Consider the following 26,377-nt stretch of genomic DNA (forward strand, 5'->3'; position numbering starts at 1 on the left):
AGCTCTCAGAGAAGGGATCTAAAAATGTGAGAGTCATATCTTTCAGTCCTCTAACTGAGTGAAAGGATGGGAATTCATGGAGAGGAACAGGGCTCTGTGGGGTGACGTGAAGCGGGAAGAGAACCCTGAGGAGGGGAATGGGAGTAGAGCTCGAAGCCATTTCTGTGATCTTCTGATACCACCAGCCCATGAATCCTGCCCTTTGCCTCTGTTTATGGCAGGGGAAAGCCAGTGAAGAAAACAGGACATGCAGAGGAAGGGGAGAGGGAGAGAAGAAAATGTATGACCTCAACCCCTCTTTTCTATTGGCTCCTTCTCAACAATACCCAAACCGTTTGAAGTGGCTTCTTAGGAAACCAGTGCTGATCTGAATTCCCTGATTGAATTTCAGGAAGACTGAACATCTCTCATCAATGAGTAAGTACCCTGGAGAGGTCAGCCAGCCTCTTTTGTGTTCCCCAGATACAAAACAAGAAATGGGAAAAGGTGAAAGGAATAGAAATTTCTTCTGCCTGTAGAGGCAGGGGAATTGGGCAGGGTGGGGGCTGGGGACGGGACAGGGAAGAATGACTCTGAAATCCTGTCATAGAGACCAGAAAACAGACCATCAGCCTGCCTGAAGAAGAGTCAAAGGGAAAATGAGCTGAAAACTGCAGCAGATCCATGCTGTGGCAAAGAACCCAAAACTCAACGGGTTCTCATCTACTGGGGAATGGCTGGCTGAAATTAGGACCTATAAGTGTAATGGAAGAAATGATCAAAGGGACAGTTTCAGTGAAGCCAGGAATGATTTGTATGAACTGATATACAGGGAAATGGGCCGAACCAGGAGGATAATGTATACAAGAACAATAGCATCGTAAAGGGAAGCTAACATTGAAAGACTTGAAAATTCTGATCCTGGAGATGCCAAAGTATGGTTCCAGAAGACAGAAGATAGCGTGCACCACCCTCACACGTGCAAAAGACAAAAGATGAAAAATGAGACATTTTATTTAGTCTGGGAACTTGCTTTGTTTGACTAGGTATATTTCGTTACGAGTTTTCATTTTCTTTTCCCAATAAGGGGATGGGAAGTTGGAGAGAGAGACAGGGAGACAGAGAGAGAACAAATACTTGTTATTTGAAAAAATTTAATTTCAGAAAAACTGTAACAGGAGAGTGAGTGTAAGAGATAACTTCATGCTAGGGAACATTGTTGGAGTTTGTGATAGATGGGCTAGAGAGGGAGAAGGCTCAGGCTTTGGACATTCCTAGAGATGGGGTTGATTTCCATCTATCTACTAGAATAAGGAAGGTAAAGCCTGGATGAGATGACTTTGATGGAGGTGGCCAGTAGGCAGTAATACAAACAAGACCCTCATACCCTGAAATCTTGTATTTCTCACAAGTTAGCTTTAGTTAAACATCAACTGAAAATCTGTAGTTTCAGCATTAGTCAAGCATAAATTGCAGAATCTGTATTGTTGAGCAGTTCATCAACTGCCTTTACTAAATCTGTAATGTTCTATCCTCTGTTTTGTTAATTACTGATATTGTTCTAGATTTACTTTAGATTAGAACTTTAAGATATAATTACCTATAGTGGTCCTCCAATGTACTGTAACTCCCCCCTCCAAAATTCTCATTCCAGAAGGGCAATGAGACCTCTCCCACGATAAGTGATAACAAGGTAGACAATGGGGGAACAAGGGCACTGTGTGCTGGGGATTCTGGCACTCCAGAAGAATCTCCAAACCTGCCCATGCTCCTTATTCCCTATGACGTACGTGCCAAGCCCCAAAACACTCTACCTGAATTGGCCATGCCCATTTCCCAGGGTTTTAAGGAGAGGTAAAGATTTCTCTGGGATGGGAGGTGACTAGCCCCAGACCCTAATAAATATGTCAACCCTGATCCACAGAGTGTAGAAGCTGCCACTCCACACTTGGAGAGCTCCTATTCCACCAGTTCCAGAGAGGAACTACTACTAGCCCCATAGCCATCAGGTTACCTGATTAGTCCCTAGACTTTCCCACCATCTATTATGCCAACAATAAGCCATTTCTTCTTCAAATAAAATTCTTCTGGGTTGAATGAAGTTTGAGCCTCCCATTCTTGGGGTGAGACCCTGCTACAAACGTGGTTGTGTTTCTTCCACAACAATTTGATACAATCCTACATTGGTCTGTGTTGGAAGAAGAGGGAATCCAGACCAACTTCTCCATTTTTGTAGAGAAGAAAATTGAGGACTGGAGAGTCAGTGGATGACTCTTGTTTCTTTACATTGTAGAACTGACTTTACAGCTCTTGTTGAGGTAGCCTCTAACTCTTAACCCTTTATGCTGTGTGCCTGGATGGCCTCCCAGAGCCTGGTGGGTATAAAAATAGCTCCCGAGAAGGAAAAGATGTCAGAGACCCAGAACATTACAGATCTGATATTTCATCTTCCTTCTAAAAAGGGCAGGTTGGCTTCACTAATCTGCTGTGGAACAGTTGTTGCTGTCAAAGGCAGAGTCAGACAAACCAGCCCTCCTCCCCAGGGTCCAATTCCTCCTGCTGCCAGTGAGGGGAAATGTGGGGAGTGTAAGAACATAGTGAGATGCAGAGAAGACTGAGGTCCTCTAAGGAAATGAGTCTAGGACAGGCACAACTGCCAAGGTTTCCTTCCAGTCAATACTCTATTTAATACAAATAATATTTAGATGTCATTTTAAGGTTTCCAAAGTTCCTATATACACTGTCTCATTTGATTTGGTGCTTAGAACAACTCAATGAGGTGAGTGGTATTATCACTATTTTACAAGTGAGTAAACTGAGTCTAAGAAAAGTTAAGTGACTCATCCATGGTCACAGAGCCAGTAAGTGTCACTAGTATTAGTGAAAATACACTAGTACTTTAAATGGAAGAGGGGAAGCTAGGGAGTGAAGAGTACTGGTCCTATAATCAGGAAGACTTTCATTCCAATCCAGTCTCACCCTTACTAGCTAAGTGGCCCTGGGCAATTCACTTAACCCTGTTTGCCTCAGCTCCCTTATCAGTAAAATGAGCTGGAGAAGGAAATGGCAAACCACTCTGGTATCTCTGCCAAGAAAACCCCAAATGGGGTCCCGAAGAGTCGGGCACAATTGAAGCAATCGAACAACAAATGTAAGAGGAAGATTCAAACTTAGGTCTTCCTGACTCCAAGTCTAGCCCCACTTGGCTCCATCTCTAGTAGGGACAGTCTCCTGGGAGTGGATGTGTCTAATCATCAGAGAGGTTCCATTCATGCAAAGGTCACACAAGATTGTGTGATGCCCCACCTGGGTGAGGCCAGGATGAGGCTAGTTAAAGTCTCTTGAGGTGAGTGTAAGGACATTTAGTCAAGGCATGAGGGTGGGCCATGGTAAAAGTGTGCCATACCAGTTGTCTAGGAATCATCCCTTATAACCGGATTAAGAAGCCCCATCAGAAGAATCTGACGAGGTCTAGGGCATTCCATTTCCTTCCAAAGCATTTCTAGGAGAAAAAAGTTATTTGGGGGTGGAAGCTAAAGGGAAGCCCATAAGATTGAGGGAAGGACCTTTCTTTCTCTAGTGAGAGTGTAGGTTAGAGCCTCCTGGTTAGCAGGTTTCCTATTTATCAATCTTATTGGCCAGTTAAATTAAGAGGAGCCAGAGAAGACTAGACTCTTGGGGGATTGTTCTACCCTAAGGTCTCTCCTTCTCCAATTCACCCTACACACAGCTGGGTGACTCAAAAGCCTAAGACGTGAAGCTGCTCCTGCCACTCCTCACAAACCCTTATAGGCTGAGCATTGCCCAGTCATGGGCAATGTATGGACTCCTCCCTCCCATTGGCATTCAATCACAGGTCTAGAGCTAGAAGGGACCTCAAAGGTCATCTGGTCCAACTTCCCTCCACTCCCCCCATTTTAACGAGCTTAACCTTCTTTCAGTTCTGGGTAATTATGCCTTTGCCCTTCTCACTCTCCATTGCATCACAGTTTGTTTTTTTTTTAAATGAAAGAATGAAAGCTCCTGAGGTCAAGAACCATCTTGGTTTTGTCTCTGTAGCTCCAATGCCTGGCATACAGCAGGTGTTTAATCAATGTCTATTCATTGATTGGCTGGTCTGTGTGTTTGTCCTTCCTCTCTTTTAATTAGATTGTAGGCAGCTTGAGAACAGGACCTACAATGTGTCAATCATGTATCCATAATGCCTTCCCCATAGTAAGCAATTAATAAAACGTAACAAAAATCAGTCTGTCTGAGGCTTCACTCTTGCTTAGGATAAATGCTAGACCCTCTTAATGTCTCCCATTACCATTTGCCTGACCTGGAGGCAGGAAGACTCATCTTTAGACACTCAAATCTGACCTCAGAAATTTTCTGGCTGTGTGACCCTGGGCAAGTCACTTCACCCTATTTGCCTCAGTTTCCTCATCTGTAAAATGAACTGGAAAAGGAAAATAGCAAACCCCTGCTGTATCTCTGTTCAAAAGAAAAACACCCTCAAATGGGGTCACAAAGAATTGGGCACGACTGAAAAGCGACTAAACTGGACATTACCTTCAGTATTTGTAAACCTATATATACTGACAACTATTCTTGGACCTACATGTGGATTGTAGGGTGAGATTCAGAGATTTCAGATTCACTCAGAAAATGTCAACAGATGGGAGGCTATCAAGCAAACATTGCCCTAAAAGTGTTGGGAGTGTGAATGCCTTTTGCCCCCTGAAGTTGGTAAGATCAGTTCTGTCAGACAAGAGACCGGAACATTCTCCCATCCCGACACCCGTACCTCCTATCTAGGTCTGACTGGAATTGGATCTGTTCCACCTGGGCACGGCAGACTCAGCAGGTCCCCGACTCGCCAGAGGACTCACCTGGCCACTCCAGTGTCAGGCCCACCTTCTGGCAGGGAGGAGCTGGGTCCTGCTGCTGCTCCAGATGCTACTGCCTCATCGGCCCTCCTTCGAAAAGACTGGCTTCTCTGGACCTGCCTCAGCACACTGCTCTTGATATCCAAGAGGGTCGACATGCCTGCTCTCTGGAGGGCTAGAGGAAGGAAAGGAGAGATGGGGTCAGGGTTGTTCAGCCCAAGAAGTCCACAAAACAAAAAAAATCAATTCAACTGGAATCTATTAAGGGCCTGCTGTATGCAAAGTACAATGATGGATGCTGAGAATAAAAAAGATAAAAAGGCAAAGAGTCCCTGCCCTCAAGGGGCTTTCATTTTACTAGAGAGAAACAACATATAAACAGGTAAGAAAATGAATAGAGGAGATTGCTAACAACTGGGGTGTCAGGAAGGACTTTCCACCACAAGAATACCTGAGCTCAGTTTTCTTTTGTTTTTCTTTCTTATTTTGTTATCTTTCTTTTATTTTAATAATAAATTCCCATGTAAGTTTTCCAAAGTTATAGGATTCAATTTGTCTCCTTCCTTTCTTCCTTCCCCCCTCCCAGAGCTGACAAGCAATTCAATTTGGATTATACATTGTGAAGAGTGAATCAAATTTTCTTTGTCTATCAATCGGCAATTTTTAAATTAATCAATCAAAAATGTAAAAAAACCCTACTTAACACTAAGTAAGAGAATTTGAAATCACTTACTAAAGTGGGTAACAACTCCAGAGGCCACTGACTATATCCTCTGGGCAGTGCTAAACAAACTGAAAGACAGTAATTGGTTCCTGTAAAGTGGAAGAAGGGACAGGAAGTGACATGGAAAAAGGACTATAAAAAGTCCTGAACTTCCTGTCCAAGGATCTTCAGCTGGTGACTTGACTTTTGTGGCTTTGATCTTTGGCTTCATTTGGGCTTTGACCTGGGACCTTGGCTCTTGGACTACTTCTTGGAGGACTGCTTCTGAATCTTCTGCTTTGAACTTTGGTGTTGGAGGACTTCACCTTGGGACTTGACCTTTGGTCTTCTCCTTTGGAGTTCATCTTGGGTAGGTGAATAGCTTACCTTCCTTTCCTGTCTTCTGGAGAGATTGGTTCCAGAGATTCCTGCTTTGGCTTTGGAGTAGGCTGTTTTGGTAGAACTCTAACTGAAGACACCACCAGACTCAGGGAAGCCCCAGTGGGGCTGAGCCTCATTTCACTAGAGAAGGACTAGTAGGCTTGTTAAAACCTGTCTCTTTAGCTATCTTTTTCCATTTTCACTTTCTTCTTTGTAAATAAAGCTACTAAATATCTTTAAATTGGTGACTACAATATTACTTTAGAATTATTATATTTAATAAAAAACCTGAATTTGTATTCTTACAACATGTATTATCACACAAAACATATTCACCTCTTCTAAATTTTTCTACTACTTTCTTTTTTCTTTAACCCTACCCTTCTGTCTTAGTATCAATTCTAAGACTAAAGAATGAAGAGTGGCAAGGCTGGGTAATCGGGATATGTCTTTGTTCCTTCATGGTCTGCTTCCTAGTAGTGACTTATCTGGACACATAGCTAGGATGTGCTTGAGGTCATATTTGAACTCAGGATCTTTCCATCTCCAGACCCGGCTCTCAAACCCTTGAGCCACATAGCAGCCCTAAAGAATCTAGATTTTTCAACTCAAGATAAGTTTACTCTGTCCTTATTTTTTTCTTTTTTTTAGAAATGCTTTTAAATACTTACCTTTCATCTTGGTATCAATTCTAAGGCAGGGGAGGAGTAAGGGCTGGGCAATTGGAGTTTTGATTTGCCCAGGATCATGCAGGTAGAATCATCTGAGGCCAAATTTGAACCCAGGATCTCCCTACTCCAGGCCTGTTATTCTATCGATTATGCTACCAAGTTATTCCTATTTGTTTCTGCCCTAGTTGTTCTGATTACTTTCAAAGATATCACCCTCCAATCAAGTTCTGGGGAAAGTTTTCTTGTTTTTTAGGAAAATAACTAACTTAAGCTACTTGGAGAAAGAGTGGGATAAGACCCCTTCTTTTATATCCTCTTTCATTGCTTTCTGTCTCATTCTACTCTCATGCACTTATGTATTATAACTATCTATATCTGTGTATTATTAGATTATAAACTCAAAGGGAATGGGGCAGCTAGATAGCACAGTGGATAGAGAGCCAGGCCTGGAGTTGGGAGGACCTGAGTTCAAATCCGAACTCAGATACCTCCTAGCTGTATGACCTTGAGCAAGTCACTTAGCCCCAATTGCCTAGCCTTTGTTGCTCTTCTGTCTTAGAATTGCCACTAAGACAAAAGGTAAGGGTTTGTATTTTTTTCAAAATAAAAATAAAAATAATAAGGGCAGAGTAAGCTTATCTTAATTTGAAAAACCTGAATTCTTTGGGGCAGTTAGATAGCTCAGTGGATAGAGAACCTGGAGATGGTTGGTCCTGGGTTCAAATTTGACCGTAGATGGTTCTGACTGTGTGATGTTGGGCAAGTCATTTAACCCCAACTGCCTAGCCCTTACCACTCCTTTTGCCTTGGAACCAATACTTAGTATTGATCCTAAGATGGAAGATGAGGGTTTCAAAAAATAACTGGAAAATAAGGAGGGCAGGAGGTATGTCTGCTTGGAGCAGGAAAGGCTGGGGCTTTCGTCATGTTACCCTGACTGGTGCTTCAGAGCTAAGTGAATGGCAAAAGGATAAGGCCTTGCACAGAAGGGAGTTCATATTCCATTTATTTGAGGAGTATATATCTCCTTCCCCTGCTGCTTGGGCTAGATCTACTGAGTTGGAACCATGAGTGAATCCAATCTTTTGAGACCCAGACCTCTAGCTTGAATTCCCTGATTTGAGCCAAGCCACCATCCACCTTCCATTTTCCCATAATCCTGGAAGTGAGAGATCCCAATTGCTGCCAATAGTTGGAAAATTTCTACTTCCTGCCCTCCCAGGTATAGCTAGAAAGGCCATTCCATCACTCACAGAGACTTTAAGTTAATATCTTGGGGCCCAAATCCTCCTCCTTTCTCTGTACCCTCATGGCTCCCAAGCTCAAGCTTATCACTCCCTAGTCTCTTACCTTCACCTCTTTGCTTTCCATTTTGCACTCAAAAATCCCCCTCGGTAGTTGATGAGTTGATTATCACTCATCCTCGATCTCCTCTCTTTTCATTTTCTTGCTTCATGGAAACCTTCACTCTTTAGAAGATTATTTATCGCTGGCTACCCTCCCGGGGGCTGGTTGTCCTTTCCCTCAATCTCTGAGACACTGAACCATGAGAACAAATGGACATGTTGGCTGTTCCTCACTCATGACTTCCATATTATCTCTTTGCCCTCATTATTCAGCATCCTCTACTCCTTTGAGGTGATTTCTATCGAGAGCCTCAGATCCTGACAGACATCACCCTAGGTATCTAATGCCTCATAGCTCATTCTCCCTCCTTTCTTAAGGAATTCAATGCTGGAATGACCTTGTTTTGGTTCTTTCAAAAATGTTTTATTGATGTTCTTTTCAACACACTGTCAAATAGTGTGGAAATGACATTAAAGAAAAAGCATTACCATCTGCTTTGCCACTGCACCCTAGGGGCCATGGAAGTTTTCCAACTGATTTGTATTTTGGGATAACCATAAGTTGCAAGAGAAATGACTCTGAGCCCCAAATAATAAAAATTAATAAAAGGAAATAAAACAAAAATGCTCATCACACTCATAACAGACACTTTCTATATCTGTTGCCTACACTCCTTTGTTGTACTGCCATTCATGGCAGACCAGTCCTCAACTCTGCATCACCCCTCACCTTTTTCCTGGTATGCTCCTACTCCCACATTATTATCTCAGTAATTTCTGTTCTTCCTTAATGGATTTTTTTTGTCCCATTCGTCTTGACAGTTCTTCCACACATGCCTCTCTCTTGACACCTTCTAAAATACCACCTTGCCCTCAGCAAAGGTTCTTGTCCCCTCATCACTGAGAAATAGGGACATCTGCTGCGGCTGTCCTTTTCATCCCACTCCATCCCTCACAAACCTTCTAAATATTCCCCCACTTTCTCCTATAGTTGTATCTTTGAGAAAAAGGTGGTCCTTCTCCTTGCTCAAGGATTTGTACTAGATGGTCTTTTTCAGAAGCTTGTACTTTAATCATTCCTGATCTCTCAACTTTAATCTCTTCCATTTTCTGACTCTTTCTTTCCTTCCTTCCTTCCTTCTTCTCCTCTCCTCCTCCTATTTCTCCTGGTCCTATTTACCAAACCATATTTGAGTTTATCCCACCCTCCCTTGTTCTTGCTATTCCTTCAAGTTATCAACCTTGATCTCTCATTTTCCTTTCACTGAAAAACTCCTAGAAAGGACTGTCTACACTTCATAGCCAGTTCCAAGCTGACTTCCTGACTATCCCACTTAGTTCTGGCTTCAAACCCAAACTTCTCTCCCTAAGATGCTATTATGGATCTCTTAATCAATTTAAGGTCTTTTCTTTTCTTTTCTTTTCTTTTCTTTTCTTTTCTTTTCTTTTCTTTTCTTTCTTTCTTTCTTTCTTTCTTTCTTTCTTTCTTTCTTTCTTTCTTTCTTTCTTTCTTTCCTTAGTTCTGGCTTCAAACCCTTCCTTCCTTCCTTCCTTCCTTCCTTCCTTCCTTCCTTCCTTCCTTCCTTCCTTCCTTCCTTCATTTCTTCTTTGTTTATTTGTTTGTTTCTTCCTTCCTTCCTCTCTACCTCTCTCTCTCTCTCTTTCTCTCTGTCTCCCTTCCCTCTCTTCCTTTCTTCCTTTCCTTTTTTCTTGTTCTAATCTTCCTTAAAGTCTTTACAGTTGTTTAGTCTTTGGATCTCTCCCTCTTTCTGGACATGTTTCCTCCCATAAAAGAAAGATAAAGGGATCAATCTTTCGATGTCATCTCTCCATATTCTTTATAACCCATCCTATACTGGAATCCAAACAGTATCTTTTTTGTCTGTGTCTAATTTCCTGACTTGATTTTGTATTCTCCGTCTCTGCTTGAAATGACCTTCCTTCAGATTCTAACCCAACCTGTTAGGGTTACTTAAACAGAGCTCTGTTTAAGTGACGTCCAATTCAGGAAAATTTCTTAGGAGACTCCAGACCACTCTGATTTCTCTTTCTACCTCACCTTTTTGAACTTTATAGGAGTCTTTTGGTGTCTAATGGTATAGTAAAAAGAATCAGAGAATTTGAGAACTGGAAGTATTGAGAAAGAAGCATCAGCAAACATGATCTGTTACCCCAGGGGTCCATGGTCCAGGATACATAGAGAAAAAACACTTGTTTCCCAGCAAGAGGATTTCCTAAATACATCCCAGATAAAGCCCAGCAGGAGAAGTGCCATTAGCACCTGAAAATGCTAGAGAAATGAACTGTGATTAGCAGAGAAGCTCCTTTGGGAAGCTGAGATTGGAGCTGTTGATGAATGTTTCCATGTCACTTATCCTTTACTGGGTGTCCCCAGGTGGGAAATAGTCCTCTTACTTCTACTAATGAGCCCTATTCTTCACTTTTTCCATCCTTCCCCTCCCTTTCCCTTTCTTTTAAATCAAAACAAAAGACAGGGGGCTTTGGGGAAAGATGCCTCAAGATGGGGGCAGCTGGGTAACTCATTGAGAGCCAGGTCTAGAGATGGGAGGTCCTAGGTTTAAATCTGGCCTCAGACACTTCCTAGCTGTGTGACCCTGGGTAAGTCACTTAACCCCTATTGCTTAGTCCTTCCTGCTCTTCTGTCTTAGAACCAATACACAGTATTGATTCTAAGATGGAAGGTAAGGGTTATTTTTTTATGATATTTCTTCAAGAATCCCAGAGGCTTTGGCTTCTACAATAATTGAGTGGCGCCCCTCAAAGTGCTTAGGGTTAGATATGTTGAATTTAGTCTTTACTTAATCTAAGGAGATGGGGGGTAAGGGAAAAACAGCCCCTTGTGGAACAGGAGAAGGGAGAAGTCACGCACAAGATAATGATATTAATAACAACGTATATTTGTATAGTATAGCACATTACTGGTCCTCACATATCATCCTTTCCCCTTAGTGGTTATAGTCAGTGGCCAGCATCTAGTTGATTCTCTTAACCTTTTCAGAATCTTAATTCTTGGCTCCCTGGTGTCTTCTCTACCTTACTCCCTGTCATTACTTTTAAGAATGCCAGCATTCATACCGACATTCTCATCAACAAATTTTCGTTAGGTACCTATGATGTACAATACACTGAACTGGGCACTAGGGATACAAAGACAAAAAAAAATGGTCCCTATCTTCAAGCTTATATTTGAAAAATTCTCTTATTTTTATGACTGAGTCTTTAGCCTCCTCACCTCCATCCTAACCAAAACAGCCCTCTCCATCTCTAGAAATGTATCTTTAAGATCGCCCCCCTTTTTTTTTACCACAACCTTGAATCCTTCTTCTTCTGCCCTCTCATTAACATCAAATCTCCTCTTTCCCCTTATGTGGAAGACCCTTGACCCATTGCTATTTATCTAGTCCATCTATTTCTGCTCTGGCTTCACTTGTTTCCATTCCTGACTTTGTCCCACTGTCCCTCTTGAATGCCTTCTAGCTACTAACCACCCCAGAATCCCTCTCTTCTCATCCCTAATGCTTCCATTCCAGACCAACAAGTTGTCCTTCCTGAGTAAATCCTGCCATCCAATCCCTCTCCTCCTGTTCTAGCTCTGCTTAGTACTGATGGAGAACATAAAAAAATCAAGCCAGTTCCACCCACTACAAATGCTTGGGTTCTTTACAGTTCCCATTCTCTGTCCTCATCAACTCCTTTTCTCAATCCGCATTGAAACGTTTTATAAGATGTTCAAGTCAAGTCAACAAGCATTTATTACTCTCCTGCTGTGTGCTCTACACGGGGATACAAAGAAGGCCAAAACAGTCTTTGCTCTCAAGGAGCTCACAGTCTAATGAGGGAGACAGCAAGCAAACAACTACACACGAAGCTGTAGATAGATGGGGTAAGTTGGCAGTAATCCCCAGAAGAGATGCGCCACATTAAGGAGGAAAGGGAAAGACTTCTTGGAGAAGATGGGATTTTATTTGAGACTTGGAAGAATCCAGGGAAGCCATGAGATAGAAATGAGGAGGGAGAGCGCTTTGTGTGAAGAGGCCAAAGAGTATGTGGAGTACAGTTAGATTTCCAAACGTTTTCTTTTCTACTCTCTAGGAAATAGGAAAGTTTCTTCTACCAACTGTACTTTGAAAAAATTCTCACCTTTGTACTAAGAATTAATCCTTATTACTTGAAATACTTGACTAATACTTGGAATATTGATTCCAAGGCAGAAGAGCAGTAAGGGTTTCACAACGGGAATTAAGTGACGTGCCCAGGGCCACACAGCTAGGAAGTGCCTGAATCCAGATTTGAATCCAGGTGCTCCCATCTCTAAGTCTGGCTCTGCATCCACTGAACCACCGAGCTGCCCCCTCTGCTCTACTTCTCCCAGCTGCTACATGGATAAGAACAGAAGGATAAGAAGTCATGGTCTGTACTGGAGGAGGAGAAGGGACCTTTTGGAGACAAAATCTTGTCTAGCAAACTCTTGTGATGCTAAAGGTATAGGCTGGGCACAGCGACTCTTATTAATGGAGGTGAGCAACAGCACGGATGACCTCCAACAGCAGTACATAAAGCACAGAAAACATAGAAATTCAGGACTGGAAGAGGTATAGTCTAAGCCTTTTGTCTGGCATGGCCCAGGGCAGGGAGGTCTCCTATTCCTAGCAGTGTGAGAACGAATTATAGGGCTTCATTCAGTGCTGGGCACATAGTAGGTACTTAATAAGTATTTACTGATTGACTAATTACACAATCTTCCCTATTCCCCCATTTTATGTGATTTTTAAAATTATGTTAATCAGGTCAAGATGGCAATGAGTCTATACTCTCTGATGACTAGGGGGAAGGAAGGAAGAGGGAGGCTAACCTAGTATTAAATGATTGTTAGGAGTCATCAACCAACCAACCCAGGAAACTGACTCTAAACAGAGGGCTAGTCACATTTGTGAAGCACTCATTGATGCAGGGTTGGGACTGACTACTGGAGGCTGGCTTAAACAGTTAATCATGTTTCTCTCCCTAACTTATCATGTGTTCTCCCTGGGCTAAGCCCAGCCAGCCTGTACTATTGGAAACTTAAAAAAAAATGTTTTTATTTATTTATTTACCAATTACATATCATATTGAATATCCACCCAAGTTTCTTAAGTTATATGATCAAACTTATCTCTCTCCCTCCCTTCCCTTCCCTTCTCCCACCTGGAGTTGACAAGCAATTCAAACTGGGTTATACATGTATTATCACACAAAACATATTTTCATATTGTTCATTTTGTAAGTGAATAATCTTAAAAAACCCAAACCCAAAACATAAGTCCATAAACAACTGTTTCCATCTGCATTCCTACTCCAACAGTTCCTTCTCTGGAGGTGGATAGCATTCGTTGTCAGAATTGTCCTGAATCATTGCATTGCTGGTTGTAGCTCAGTCTTTCACAGTTGATCATCCCACAATATTGCTGTTACTATGTACAATGTTCTTCCATTTCTGCTCATTTCACTCTGCATCAGTTCATGTAGGTCTTTCCAGCTCTTTCTGAAATCATCCTGTTCATCATTTCTTACAGCACAATAGTATTCCAGCACCATCATGTACCACAATTTGTTCAGCCATCCCCCAATCGATGGACATCCCTTTTGTTTCCAGTTTTTTGCTACCACAAAAAGAGCAGCTATGAATATTTTTGTACAAGCAGATCCTTTCCCTTTTTAAAAAAAAATCTCTTTGGGACACAGACTTAGTAGTGGTAATACTGGATCAAAGGGTATGCATTGCTCTATAGCCCTTTGGCTATAATTCCAGCTATTTGGAACTTCTACTGGATCAGAAACACCCCACTCCCCTCAGACACCTGAAAGGCTAAATAGGGAGTAATAGAAAGAGTGTTGGACCTAGAGTCAAAAGCCCTGAGTTCAAAGCTCAGGTCTAAATGCTTACTAGCTTTATGACCTTGGTAAATCACTTATCCTTACTGAATTGCTGTTTTCCCATCTGTAAAATGGGGATAATACTGATGCTACTTATCTATTCAGAGCGTTATGAAGAAATAAGTTTAAAGCACATCAGAAATGTGAGCTGCTTTTAAAGACCCTTCATGCTTTTCAGAGCAACTTCTCCACTGTCACATCCGTTCCTCCTAATAGCACCAAGGAGATCCTTCCCATTTCCCTGAGAGGTCTAGAGAGGTAAAGACTACACAGCTATATCTGATTCCTCCAGCAAACATCTCTCACGGTGTCAAAGTGGAAACGAAAGGGACAAAATAACCAGTTTTGAGTTAATGGGGAACTTAGGGGCTATCTAGTCTAACCCATCATTTTCCAGATGATTAAACAGAGATTCAGAGAAACTGTATCATACTGCTAACAAGTTTTTGACAGCTACCTATGATGTGCAACACACTGTACAAGGCACTGGGGATACAAAGACAAAGAAAAATGGTCCCTCTCTTCAAGCTTATATTTTAAAAATTCTCTTCTTTTTATGGACACCTTCCGTTTGGACATCTCGCTCATCTTTAACTGATCTCTCTACCCAGAGAGCCATCTCTTCTAATGAAGATTAAAGAGGAGGGGAAAAAAGCAATTTTGCAAAATTAACCCATACATCAACGGCGTGTGACAGCATATGCAACATCCCATACCCAAAGGCCTCTGATCCTGCAAAGAAAGGAGAGAGAGATTTTCTCATCTTTTCCAAGGCCATGCCTGCAGCTTCGGTAATGATCTAATGTAAGATCCTTGAACCTGCAATCATAGCAAGAGGGTTCCAAGTCTAGCTCTAATACTTGGGCAAAGCGTTTAACTCTTGTATCAAATGACACAGCTACATGGCACAGCACATAGAGTGCTGGCTTCTGGAGTCAGGAAGATCTGAGTTCAAACCTATCCTCAGGTGCTTGCTTTGGTAGCACACATACTAAAATTTGAACAATACAGAGAAGATTAGCATGGCCCCTGTGCAAGGATGACATGCAAATCCATCCTTAGACACTCCCTAGCTGTGTGACCCTGGGCAAGTCACTTAACCCTGTTTGCCTCAGTTTTCTCATTTGTAAAATAAGGTGGAAATGGAATGGTGAACCACTCCAGTATCTTTGCCAAGGAAACCCCAAATGGGGTCATAAAAAGGAGAACACAACTGAATATATGAGCAAAGATTTATATAATTTATTTATATTAATATATTATTTATATAGCATTAAAAACCCCTTTTCTGTATAGTATACATGACTATACATTATAAGTATAGTACCATATTAGTAACAATTTTAAGGCAGAAGAGTGATGTGGATCAGGCAAACCAGGTTAGATGACTTGCCCAGGGTCACACAGCTAGCAAGTATCAGAGGATAGGACCTCCCCACTCCAGACCTAGTACTCTTTATCCACTGTCCTCCCTAGCTGCCCCTTATATAGCATTCTAAGGTTTATAAAGCATGTTCCCACATAGGATCTCATCTGTTTCTTACAAAAATCCTGTGCATCTATTACCACTCCCATTTTACAGATGAGGAAACTGAGGCTCAGAGTGGCTGCCCAGCCTCATACCGCCAGCAAGATTCCAGCTCAGCCGTCTCTGAGCCCCAAACGATATGCCCCCGTATCATCATTCCCCAATGACTTAGGCGATCCCCGCGGGGTGGATTGTGGGTGGGGAGTGTGGGGGCGGGGGGCGAGGAAGGGGTGGGCTGTCCCTTCAGGCTTTAACTCCTTGGAAAGGAACCAAAACTGCCCAGGACCCCGCCAAGAAGGCTGCATTGAAGTCTCAGGATCTCGAAGCCGCTTACTCACACCTCAGCCTGCAATTATCTGTCACAAGAAGCCCTTGCCTCTGCCTGCTGTGAGGGGGCAGGGAATGTTGCAACAACTTTTTAGGCTGCCTTGGCACCACATCCTCTTAATTGCATTTCGAGCGACAATTAAGTATTTAAATAAGAGCAGACCCTTGCTGGTTTCCTCGGAGGAGCTGGAAGCTGGGGGAGCTAAAGAGGGCTATTACCGAATTAACACAGGATTAATTGGCAGCCGCTTTCTGTAGACACATTACTCCTTCCAGCAAGGCACCGTGATTGCTGTGAATAGCATCTTAATTTGAAATTGCTTCCTAGGAGGGGCAAGCCCAGCCTTTGTTTGCTTCATCAGGGTTCTCAGCAGCGGCGGCGGCTTCCAAGAAGAAGGAGGGAGGGATGGAGAGAGTGAGGGAGGGAAGGAAGGAAGGGAAGGAAGAGGTGGGAAGACCATTAACTCTTTCAGGGAGCCAGTTAGTAGAAAAACCTCGTCTTTGACAGCTACCTGGAGACCGGCAGGCAGGCAAAAAGCATCCTACTACGTGCCGGGCGCCCACTGGGGATAGATACAAAAACATGGTCCTTGAGGGGCTCACATTCTAATGCAGAACATTACCTTCTCCGTGGATGCACATCGGGTGAGCCTAGCCAGCCTTTTGAGCTTTGAAACCCTTGGCTACTACACTGTTCTGGCTGAGGACAGATCAAAACAGACCCTCTTCTACTTTGTTTCCTTCCTGAGTTTTTTATTGGCACATTGCCTGAGCAATATGGAAGCAATGATTGCATGGAAGCATACTCTCTGTCACACTATTAACTCCTTCAGAGAAGGGAGAGGGAAGGAAAGAGAAAATGCGAGTCCTAAAATTCCAGAAAACAATTGTCAAAAATTATTTCTAGGGTGGCAGCTGTGTGGCGAAGTGGATTGAGAGTCATGGGAGGTCCTGGGTTCAAATCTGGATTCAGTCACTTCCTAGCCAGGTGACCCTGGGCAAGTAACTTAGCCCCCATTGCCTAGCCCTTACTACTCTTCTGCCTTGGAACCAATACACAGTATTGATCCCAAGACAGAAGGTAAGGGTTTTAAAAGATTATTTCTACATATAACTGAAATAATGAATTAATTAAAACACCCACCTTGACTGTGGAATCAAGATTTCCCCAATAAAGCTATGATCAATCCCCTCCTTCTCCTTCCAAAAAAAAAAACCCAAAACAACAACCCATTATCTTCTTAGAATCAATACTAAGCAGGCCTAGAGATAGGAGGTCCTGGGTTCAAATGTGTCCTCAGACACTTTCTAGCTGTGACCCTGGGCAAGTTATTTAATCTCCATTGCCTAGCCTTTACCATCTTCTGTTTTAGAATCAATTCAGCGTTGATTCTAATATGGAAAGTAGGGCTTTAAAAAAGAGAAAGAGAATTGATACTAAGTATGGGTTCCAAGGTAGAAGAGAGGTAAGGCAATTGGGGTTAAGTGACTTTCCCAGGGTCACACAACTTAGGAAGCATCTGGGGTCACATTTGAACCAAGGTCCTCCCACTCTGAGCCTGGCTATCTATCCACTCTGCTACCTATTTCTTTTTTTCCCCCACATTTTATTTTATTTTTATTATCATGCAAAACACATTTCCATATTGGTTCTTGCAAGAGAACTCTCATACAAAACCCAAAACTCAAAATAAAACTGTAAATACGCTGATGTGAAAGAAATTATGCTTTGATCCATAACCACCTGACTTCAACAGTTCTTTCTCTGGAGGTGGACAGCATTTCCTATCATAAGTCTTTCAAGACTGTCCCAGATCATAGCATTGCTGAGAGCAGCCAAGTTTTCACATTTGACCATCATTCAATATTGCTGTTGCTGTGTACAATATTCTCCTGGTTCTGCTTATTTCTCTCTGCATCAGTTCCTGAAGATCTTTCCAGTTCTTTCGGAAATCATCTTATCATTTCTTATAGCACAATGGTATTCCATCACCAAAACGTACCACAATTTATTCAGCCATTCCCCAACTGATGGACAGCCCCTCAATTCCCAATTCTTTGCCACTAAAAAAAGTGTGCTGCCCATTTCACCTCTTCCTGAAGATTTTGAGTGATGGACACTACCTCATGAAGCAGCTGAGATCCTTCTTGGACAGTTTTAATTGTTAGGAGATGCTTTTTTATACTGAATTAAAATCTGCTACCCACTGATCCTAAGAGGGGGCTAGAAGCTATAACCCTGGAGCAGGGCAAATCCTGTGTGGGGGAAGAAACAAAGGATCCAGACATTTCATCAGAGAGGCCCTTCTGGCAGTGCTCCAACCCAATTGGTTTTCTTGGCTCATCTCTCATCTACAATCCATCCTCCTCTCTACCAAAGGGATCTTTCTAAAGCTCAGGCTTGGCCACATCATCCTAACTCCCAATTTAATACCCTTTAGTGGCTCCCTATTACATCCAAGATTGAATATAAAATCTTCAGTTTGGCTTTGCAAGCTCTTTACAATCTGATCTTTCCCTGCCCTTCTGATCTTCTCATATTTTACTCTCTTCTACATACTTTCTGTTCCCCTGACACTAGCCTTCTGCCTGTTCTTCACACATGATGCTCCATTTCCTGTGTCCTGACACATGCCCACATCCAGAATGTTCTCCCTCCTCACCTCTGTCTCCTGTCACCCCTGGCTTCCTTTAGGTCTGGGATCAAATCCTAATTTTTGCCAGAAGCCTTTCTTGGTACCCCCTTCTCCCCACTTCCTCACTAAGTTTATCTCCTTTGAGATGACTTCCCCCTTTGCTCTAATATGTATATAGTTGATTGCATCTTGTCCATTACATTAGAATGAGAGCTCCTTGAGGGCAGGGATTGCATTTTTGACCTTCTTGGTATCCCCAGAACCTAGTACAATGCCTAGTATAGAGTAAGCACCTAATAAATGTTTGCCAGTGGTGGGGATGATGCTATTCTATTCCTCAGTGGTACTGAGCTGTGAATACAGGCTCTTCCGGACCTCCCCAGGTCCCCTCCTTCCTATTCCTGGTTTTTATAGTTCCCATGAAAAATGAGGAGTGCCAAGAAAGGATGCAGAATTGAGGAGTATTTGTAAGAGCTCCTGTTAGAAAAGACTGTGTGTGAGAGAGGGGAGTAAAGACAGGGAAAGGTGGGAAAGGGCTCCCCAGGTTTTCCAGATTGTTGGCATGCCCTTCTTATCTCACACTGGATTTGAGTCTTTCTTGAGACCCAGGAGCCTAATGACAATCTGGCTCAGCACATTCTCATTAATGTCAAGGCTTTCCAGGAAAACAAGGTGTGAGTTCAGGCGGACACTGGCCTCAACAGTGCAGTTACAAGTGCTATGTTCACTATACCCACTCGCTCTTTCTTAGAAACAGAAACTTGCCCTTTCTGATCAGCCAAAGCATTCTGGGGTAAAGAGTGCCATGTGGGAGCAGAACAGAGCCTGTAATATAGAGAAGGGTCACTTGCACCCAAGGGATCCCACTTACTTCTCCTCATTGTATCCCACTTTACACAATCTTTCAGGGTCTGAGTCTTGTGCCCCTAAGGGAGAGCAGAGATGACGACTGAGAATCATGGAGTTTAGAGCTGTTCAGGGACCTCAGAAATCACTTAAGCCACCCTCTTCATTTTGTAGATAGAAACTGAGGTCCCCAAAAGTTAATTGAATCATCACATAGATGGGAAGTAATAGAGCTGAATTTCAAGCCCAATTGATACCAAATCCAATACTTGTCCACTCCATCATGATGCCTCCCATTTTACTTTTATCATCATGATCATCCTTTACATGTTTGTAGTTCTCAGCACAGTCTTTTCAAATTCATCACCTTACTGGATGCTCACAACAGTCCTAACAGGGAGGTAGGAACAGTGGAAAGTGTTCTAGATTTGAAAGAGGGGAAGCTGGGTTTGAATCTTCATTTGTTGCCTAGAGCCTTGAATGATGAGTAAATCTCTTGATATCTCTGGGCCTCAGTTTCCTCATTTGTAAAACAAAGGGGATGGACTAGGTGACTTTTTGAGTTCCCTTCTAGTTTTCTTATTCTATGAACATCTGACTGTGATGGGTGAGCTACTCTGCCCTTTCCTTTACCAGGGATAATTCCATCATCAGACTTGGGTCTCAGATCCCATAATCTTCCTCATCTGTGCCTAACAACACCTTTTCTGTATCACCTGGGTTTCCATCCATCTAGAGTCCTTGGCCCAGGTCACAGGCATAGCTGTGGCAGTTAATGAGACAGACACTAGATGGCAGAGCCGAAGTTTCAGGGTGTTGCTGGTAAAGAGAAAATGAGGATGCGTATTTACCCTCTGACCCAGCAGTATCTCTGCCAGCCCTTTATCTCAAATAGATAAAGGAAGGAGGAAAAGGACCTATATGTACAAAAATATTTTCAGCACACACAAATTCTATTCGTAGAGACAAGAAACAGGAGACAAAGGAGGTACCCACTAATTGGGGGAATGGCTACACAAATGATTCTCTATGAATGTGATGGAGCATTATTGTGCCCTAAGAAAAATGGCAATAGGGATGATGTCAGAGACACCTGGGAAGATCTGTGCGAATTGAAGTTGTGACATGAGCAAAACCAGGAGAGGAATTTATATGACAACAATAATACAAAGACATTCAACTTAAAAAGGCTTAGGAACTCTTACCAACGCAAAGATCAACCAGGATGCCAGAAGACGTAAGAGAATTTCTACTACCCACCTCTTGAAAGAGTGATAATGGACTAGAAATAAAGAATGAGACATACATCTTTGGGAATAGCAAATAGGGCAATTTGTTTTGCTGGGCAACTTTTTTTTTTCAGGAAAAAGGGAGAAAAATGCTTGTTAAATGAAAAAAAAACATAATAATAAAGGCTCCTGGGTCTAAAGCATTTTTAGGTCTCTGAAGTGCTTTTCTCACAACCCTATGGGGTAGGTAGAGCAGGTACTAAGAGGGCCATTTTTCAGAGGAGGTTCAGAAAAATAAAGGAACGTACTCAAGATCACACAGCTAATAACTGTCAGAGCTAGGATTCAGATTCAGGATTCTTGGTTTAGTACTTTTTCTACTACAACAACCAGAATGGGAAATATATCACAGTGGACAAAACTGGGGAAGAGGTGGCTTATGCCATGAAACTGACCTGCATCCTGGCAGGATGGCCATCTCTCGTAGGTCATCCACTGGGGTTGAAATAAATAATGATAAGAATAACTGGCATTTAGCTAGTGATTTAAGATTGGCAAAGAGCTCCACAGACATGGTCTCAATTGAGCCTCATAATAATCCTGTGAGGCAGGTATTGTAGTGATTATTATTGTTCCTGTTTTAAAGATAAGGAAATTGAGACTCAGAGAAATTAATATAGGTGTGGCTTGATTTCCTTTCCCTTCATTTCAAACTGATTAACTGGCTTATTAAAAATAAATTTTAGTGTGGTTATTGGTTCACTAAAAAGCTTACCACTTGAATTTTGAGTTTAAGGAATTAAGCAGTTTCTGCTTTTTGATTCATCAGTGGGTTTGGTTTTTATATCTCATTTTAAAAACTGGTACACAGAGCAAAATTCTGAATGTCAAGGGGTAAGGCTGGGGATAGCAACCCTATGGGGAGTAAGTGGACAAGTTGAAAACAGACCTAAGATCTTTGGACTCCTGGTCTTGGGAAGGAGATGTGATCACATCTTCCCAAGACCAGGAATCCGAGTCAGTGTGAAGTGTCTAAAGCATCCCCTAACCCCACAGCACAAACATCTCCCTATCCATCCTTGCCTACCAGTCCCTTTCCCATTCCATCACAATATAACCATTCATGTCTTGGTTTTGCTTCCTTGTGGACTGTCTGGGGAGCCAGGAAACTTATGTGATCTTGAGGACATATATATCCCTTAACATCTCCCAGCCTCAGCTGCCTCATCTCTAAAATGGAAAATTTTTCAGCATTATTTGAGGAAAATGTTATAAAACTCCGATTGCTATTGGAATGGAAGCTGTTGTTAGGAAGACTATGTCTGGTGAGTCCTGTATTTGTGCATCTCTCTTAAACTCAGAGGCATCAAGGCCTCTCTGGGTCTCTGGGTACCATGTCCAGTCCAGCACTACACAGGTAGAGGTGAAGTACAGGTATCCCTTCCATATCATGACTTTCCCCATCACAGGTCGGTATAAGAAATTAAATGGGGATTTGTGGGAAGTTTTTTTTTAAATTAAGTTTATTTATTTATTTAATTTAGAATATTTTGCCATGGTTCCATGATTCATGTTCTTTCCCTCTCCTTCTCCCACCCCTCTCCCATAGCCAATGAGCAATTCCACTGGGTTTTACTTATGCCATTGATCAATGCCTATTTCCATATTATTCATGTTTGCACTAGAGTGATTGTTTAGAATCTATATCCCCAATCATATCCCCATCAAACTATGTGATCAAGCAGTTGTTTTTCTCCTGTGTTTCTACTCAATTTGAGGGAAGTTTTGCAGAAGCTGTAGATGACACAGATAGGCCAACAGATGACACAGAAAAAAAAATTAGAAACTCAGAAATACATAAAAAATATATATGGTATTCTATCCCAACATATTTCATCTTTACAATCATAAATATACACATTAAACTCCCCATAAAAGAAAAAGAAAAATTTCAGACCTCTCTGATATGGAGGGAGAGCCAAAAAATGTTATGGGCTTTTTCCAGATTGTGTGTGAGGGCACTGTGCCCCTTAACCTCCACAAGGCAGAAGGGATTCCTGGATATTGTGTCTGTTAGTGGCCTTTTAGGAAGCCTCTCCTCTAAAACTGATATTGCTTGGACTAATTTGGACCCCAGTGAACTTCTCTCAGCTCTCGCTTCCCCAATCACTGACACCTGGATTACAGGGTTGGGCTGTAACTGTAACTTGACCACCAGAGATGGTAGAGGAAGCCATGGGGAATCAATCCATAGAGTCATCTCTCCACTGATAAAGTTTAAGAGGAGATCACGGAAAACCGAAGCAAATAGTGGGACTCTGACTTCTTCCTTATCCAGGACCTTCCCCCTAAAGGTATCCCCTGCATCCACAGCTAGTCCTCTCAGTCTTGGCTATATTGTTGCCTTGCTTGGCCAAGTCATCTCCCTTTTTGAATCTCTGTGTCCTCATCTGTACATTGGGGGCGCCATCTTTCTTCCTTCACATTCCTGCCCTCACTATCTCACAATGCTATAGTGAAAATCAAGGTACCAAATGAATATGGACACACTTTGTAGATGATAAACTCCATCATAAATGTGAGGAGTTACTGCAGTATCCAGCCAGCTCTCGAGGATTACCCTCCCAAATACCTGCTTCCCCAGGATTTCCGTTACCTTCCTTTTCCTCTACATCCTTTCTGTCTTGCCAATCTCTCTGCTCTTCAGAGAACTGGGATGGAAAAAGATTGGGAATGCACAGTGGTGATGGGGGCAGACAGACAGGAAGGAAGACAAGCATCCTAGGATCCCCAAGCTGCAAAGGGAGGATGTGCTACCTGTCCAATGGGGGAGGAAAACAACAAATGTAAAATCCAATTTCTTCTCTAGCTCAATTTCACTTGCCACTGAGATGGAGCCTCCCTTTGCTATGACTGAGCTCAGCCCCAAAGGCAGGTTCGACTTGAAAGAGCTTCTCCAGGGTGGTCTCGCCTGCTGGGACAAGCCTTTCACAGTGGACCGAGGGCTCCGTTTGCTCTCTCTGGCCCGAGACTGGTTTCTATTTCTCTCTGATCTGGTGATATCAGATATTCAGCAAAAGTCTCTCATTTGCTTCCATAGTTTCAAATCAATGATCTTCATTGCCGAGAGGGGTGGGGAGGAGAGAGAAATGACCCAAGAGACCCCAGAGAAGAAGCCTGCAGGACTGAGAGAGGAACCCAGTCCCCTTTCCTCTGCCTGAATGCCCAAGCAGGGTTCCAGGCTCCCATCCAGTCTCAGTGGATAATAAATCATGTATTCCTCCCCTTGCCATTGCCTCTCCTTTGGCCACATCTCCCATCTTGGAGACAGGCAATTCTATTCTCCAGAAGTATAAGAAAAATAGATGTGGGGTTGGAAGAAAGTGGAGAAACTGAAGTGGGGTTGGGGGAAAAGGGAAGGAGTAGCTTAGTGGAGGCAAATACAACACTCACTGAACTTGGCATCCAAAGACTTGGTTCTGAGTCCCAGCTCTGTCACTCACCAGCCCTGCGAGTCTGGGTAAGTCACTTCTCTGCTCCAGACCTCAGTTTGCTCATCTGAAAAATGGGAGTCATCATACATACACTGCACTCCTCATAGGAGAGTTGTGAGTCTTTGTAAACTGGGAAGATCTTTGACAAGAGAAGCTAGTTTTACTAAAGGAGGAGAAAATGAGGGGGGAAGGAGAGGCTGGATGCCTCTATCCCCTGGGCCTAGGACTGCCAGCAGATAGTACTGCCTCCCAGAGCTGAGGCACGGTCATATGTTGAGTTGGCTCTCCCTCTCCTGGTTCTAGAGTCTCCCTGGACCCCGTTAATCATTAAAGGATAAAACCATAAATGGGGATCATGCCCTGAAAATAAACATCAGCCCCCGGAGGCCTAATCCACTGCAAGATGGCCAAGTCCATTTCCCCCCCCAGTAATATCTATGGCTATTATATTTGGGAAGCTGTCTGTACTCAACCAGTTACCAACACCTCCATAGCAACCCCAGGTAAATATTGCCATTCTCATTAGCACTCTGTACCAGCAGGCTCACGTCTTCCTATCTGAACAAGGTGTTAAATAACATGGACGGGATCTGCCTCCTGGTTGGAAATTGAGAGAGATCCTATCTGTCCATGAGGTGGGAGGGAGGCAGAGCCAGCAAGGTGGAAGTCAGGGGAAGGAGATGGGGATGGTCTCCCCAAGGAAGGAAGGGTCTCCGGGATGGCCAACTGGGGATATTTCTTGAACTTTGATCTCTGCTCTACCAAATTTGAGGCGAGGGAGCTTTCAGCTAACCTCCTCCTCCAGAGACACCGACACTCAATCACTGTCCTGTAGAGTGAGCTGAGGGCCAGGCAGCACCCTGTTTGCATCCCATACAGCTTAAATTATATATAATGTGCCTCACGTACAGAACAGGGCTCTAGAGAGCCCCATCAAGAAGGGAGTCTCCCATCACTCGGGCTGGCACAAGAAAAACACAAAAGCATTTCCTTTTCCAATTCTCTTCCAATTTTTCACATTATCATCTAGATACGCGCTATTTTGTGTTTAAATACCTCTTTCTTTAAACAAGGGGGTTCGGGTCTCTATGCAGATAGCCAGCTCCGGTGGGAGCTAGAAAGACTGCAGCTGTACCAACAGAACCCCTCATGGACAGTCTGAGACCACAGTATTTGAAACCTTCAGGCCAGGTTTCCTGTAGATCAGGAAGCTTTGGGGGGCAGTTATCATTCTCCTCGGGGGTCCGGAGAAGTCTACATATTCCTCAGAATAATGCTTTGTTGCCTCTGTTCCCAATTGAAGGAAGGAAAAGCTAAATTTCAGTCACCATGGAGATGTCATCCCCCCCCCCATTCAAGTGTGTGGGGTCCAAGTCAAGAACCTCTAATACCGAGTCATCATGGGAACCATCCGTGTAGCCCTGCACCCCAGGACCTCCTCTTTCAGAAGCTTTTCTGGGCTCCCGCAGCTCACCCTGAGCTCTTCTTTTCTCTGACCTTCTCTACCTTTCCGTCTGTACCACGGAGTCAAGAACATCATTTTAGGTTACTTTCTTCACAGACTATGGCGAGTCCTGTCTCCGCAGGAAGACGTTATGCTCTCAAGAAAAGGGTCAGGCTATTCTCCATCCCAAAATGCAAGTTGTTCTGCTCCTCCTCTCATCACAGCCTTAGTAAGCGCTTGAAGTGAAAGCGGTCCTGATGCGAGGTAGAGTATCAGACAGAGTGGGTCCTATATAGCCACGCGGACAGAGTTCCATCCTTCTAGGCATCCGCTCAAGCTTTCTCTTTCCTCCCTTCCGCTCTAACCAATGAGGCTTTGACCATGATGGAATCCCATTCCTGTTCCAAGGACAGAGGGATGCATTTCCAAATTCTTAACCTGGGCTAGGCTGTAAGAGGCAATCTGACAGGGTAAAATAAGCCAGGAACTGGGACACCCCATAAAGGCCTCCTCCATTCCACAGTCAGTTCTGCCATCAATGGTTTGTGTGGCCTTGGGCAATCTCCTTTCCCTCTGTAAATCGAGGGGGTCAGAGAGCTGGCTGGCTCAGTTTAGAGATAGCCGGCCCTGGAAATAAAAGGGCAAATCTGACCTCACCCTTCCTAGCTGTGTGACCCTAGCCAAGTCACTTAACACCAATTGCCTTACCCTGACTGTTCTTCTGCCTTGGAGATTTGAAGAGAATCAATGGAGCTGATAGATAGAGCCATTCTAGAAGGACAATAGGGATGAAAGATGGGAAATTACTGTCTCCCTCATGGACCCACAGTAGGAGACAACCTGGTGTTCATAAGGTTGGTGAAGTTGACAACAAAAAGGGAAATGACAAAGGCTGGAGGAGCCATGGGAAAACAGGTAAGTTAGTGCACTGTTGGTGGAGTTGTGTACTAGCCTGATCATTCTGGACGGGAGAACGAAGAACTATGTC

The 26,377-nt window shown here is 43.2% G+C and overlaps 1 protein-coding gene and 1 non-coding gene across 4 annotated transcripts in view; one reads left to right on the forward strand and one right to left on the reverse strand.

Moving 5' to 3' along the window:
* The window catches only part of BAIAP3 (BAI1 associated protein 3), an 80,305-nt gene that overhangs the window by 33,678 nt on the left and 20,250 nt on the right, over positions 1 to 26,377 (reverse strand). For all 3 annotated transcript variants that reach the window (XM_056805662.1, XM_056805660.1, XM_056805661.1), the window contains one exon: positions 4,854 to 5,025. In XM_056805662.1, the coding sequence (XP_056661640.1) occupies positions 4,854 to 5,008 (155 nt within the window). In that variant the 5' untranslated portion in view covers positions 5,009 to 5,025. The remainder of the gene's footprint in view (positions 1 to 4,853; positions 5,026 to 26,377) is intronic.
* Positions 14,853 to 14,962, forward strand: LOC130455725 (U6 spliceosomal RNA). The gene has a single exon (XR_008913820.1). It is a non-coding gene; the product is annotated as a U6 spliceosomal RNA (small nuclear RNA).

This window comes from Monodelphis domestica, chromosome 7, assembly GCF_027887165.1.
Source record: "Monodelphis domestica isolate mMonDom1 chromosome 7, mMonDom1.pri, whole genome shotgun sequence".
In the NCBI taxonomy this organism is placed as follows: Eukaryota; Metazoa; Chordata; class Mammalia; order Didelphimorphia; family Didelphidae; genus Monodelphis; species Monodelphis domestica.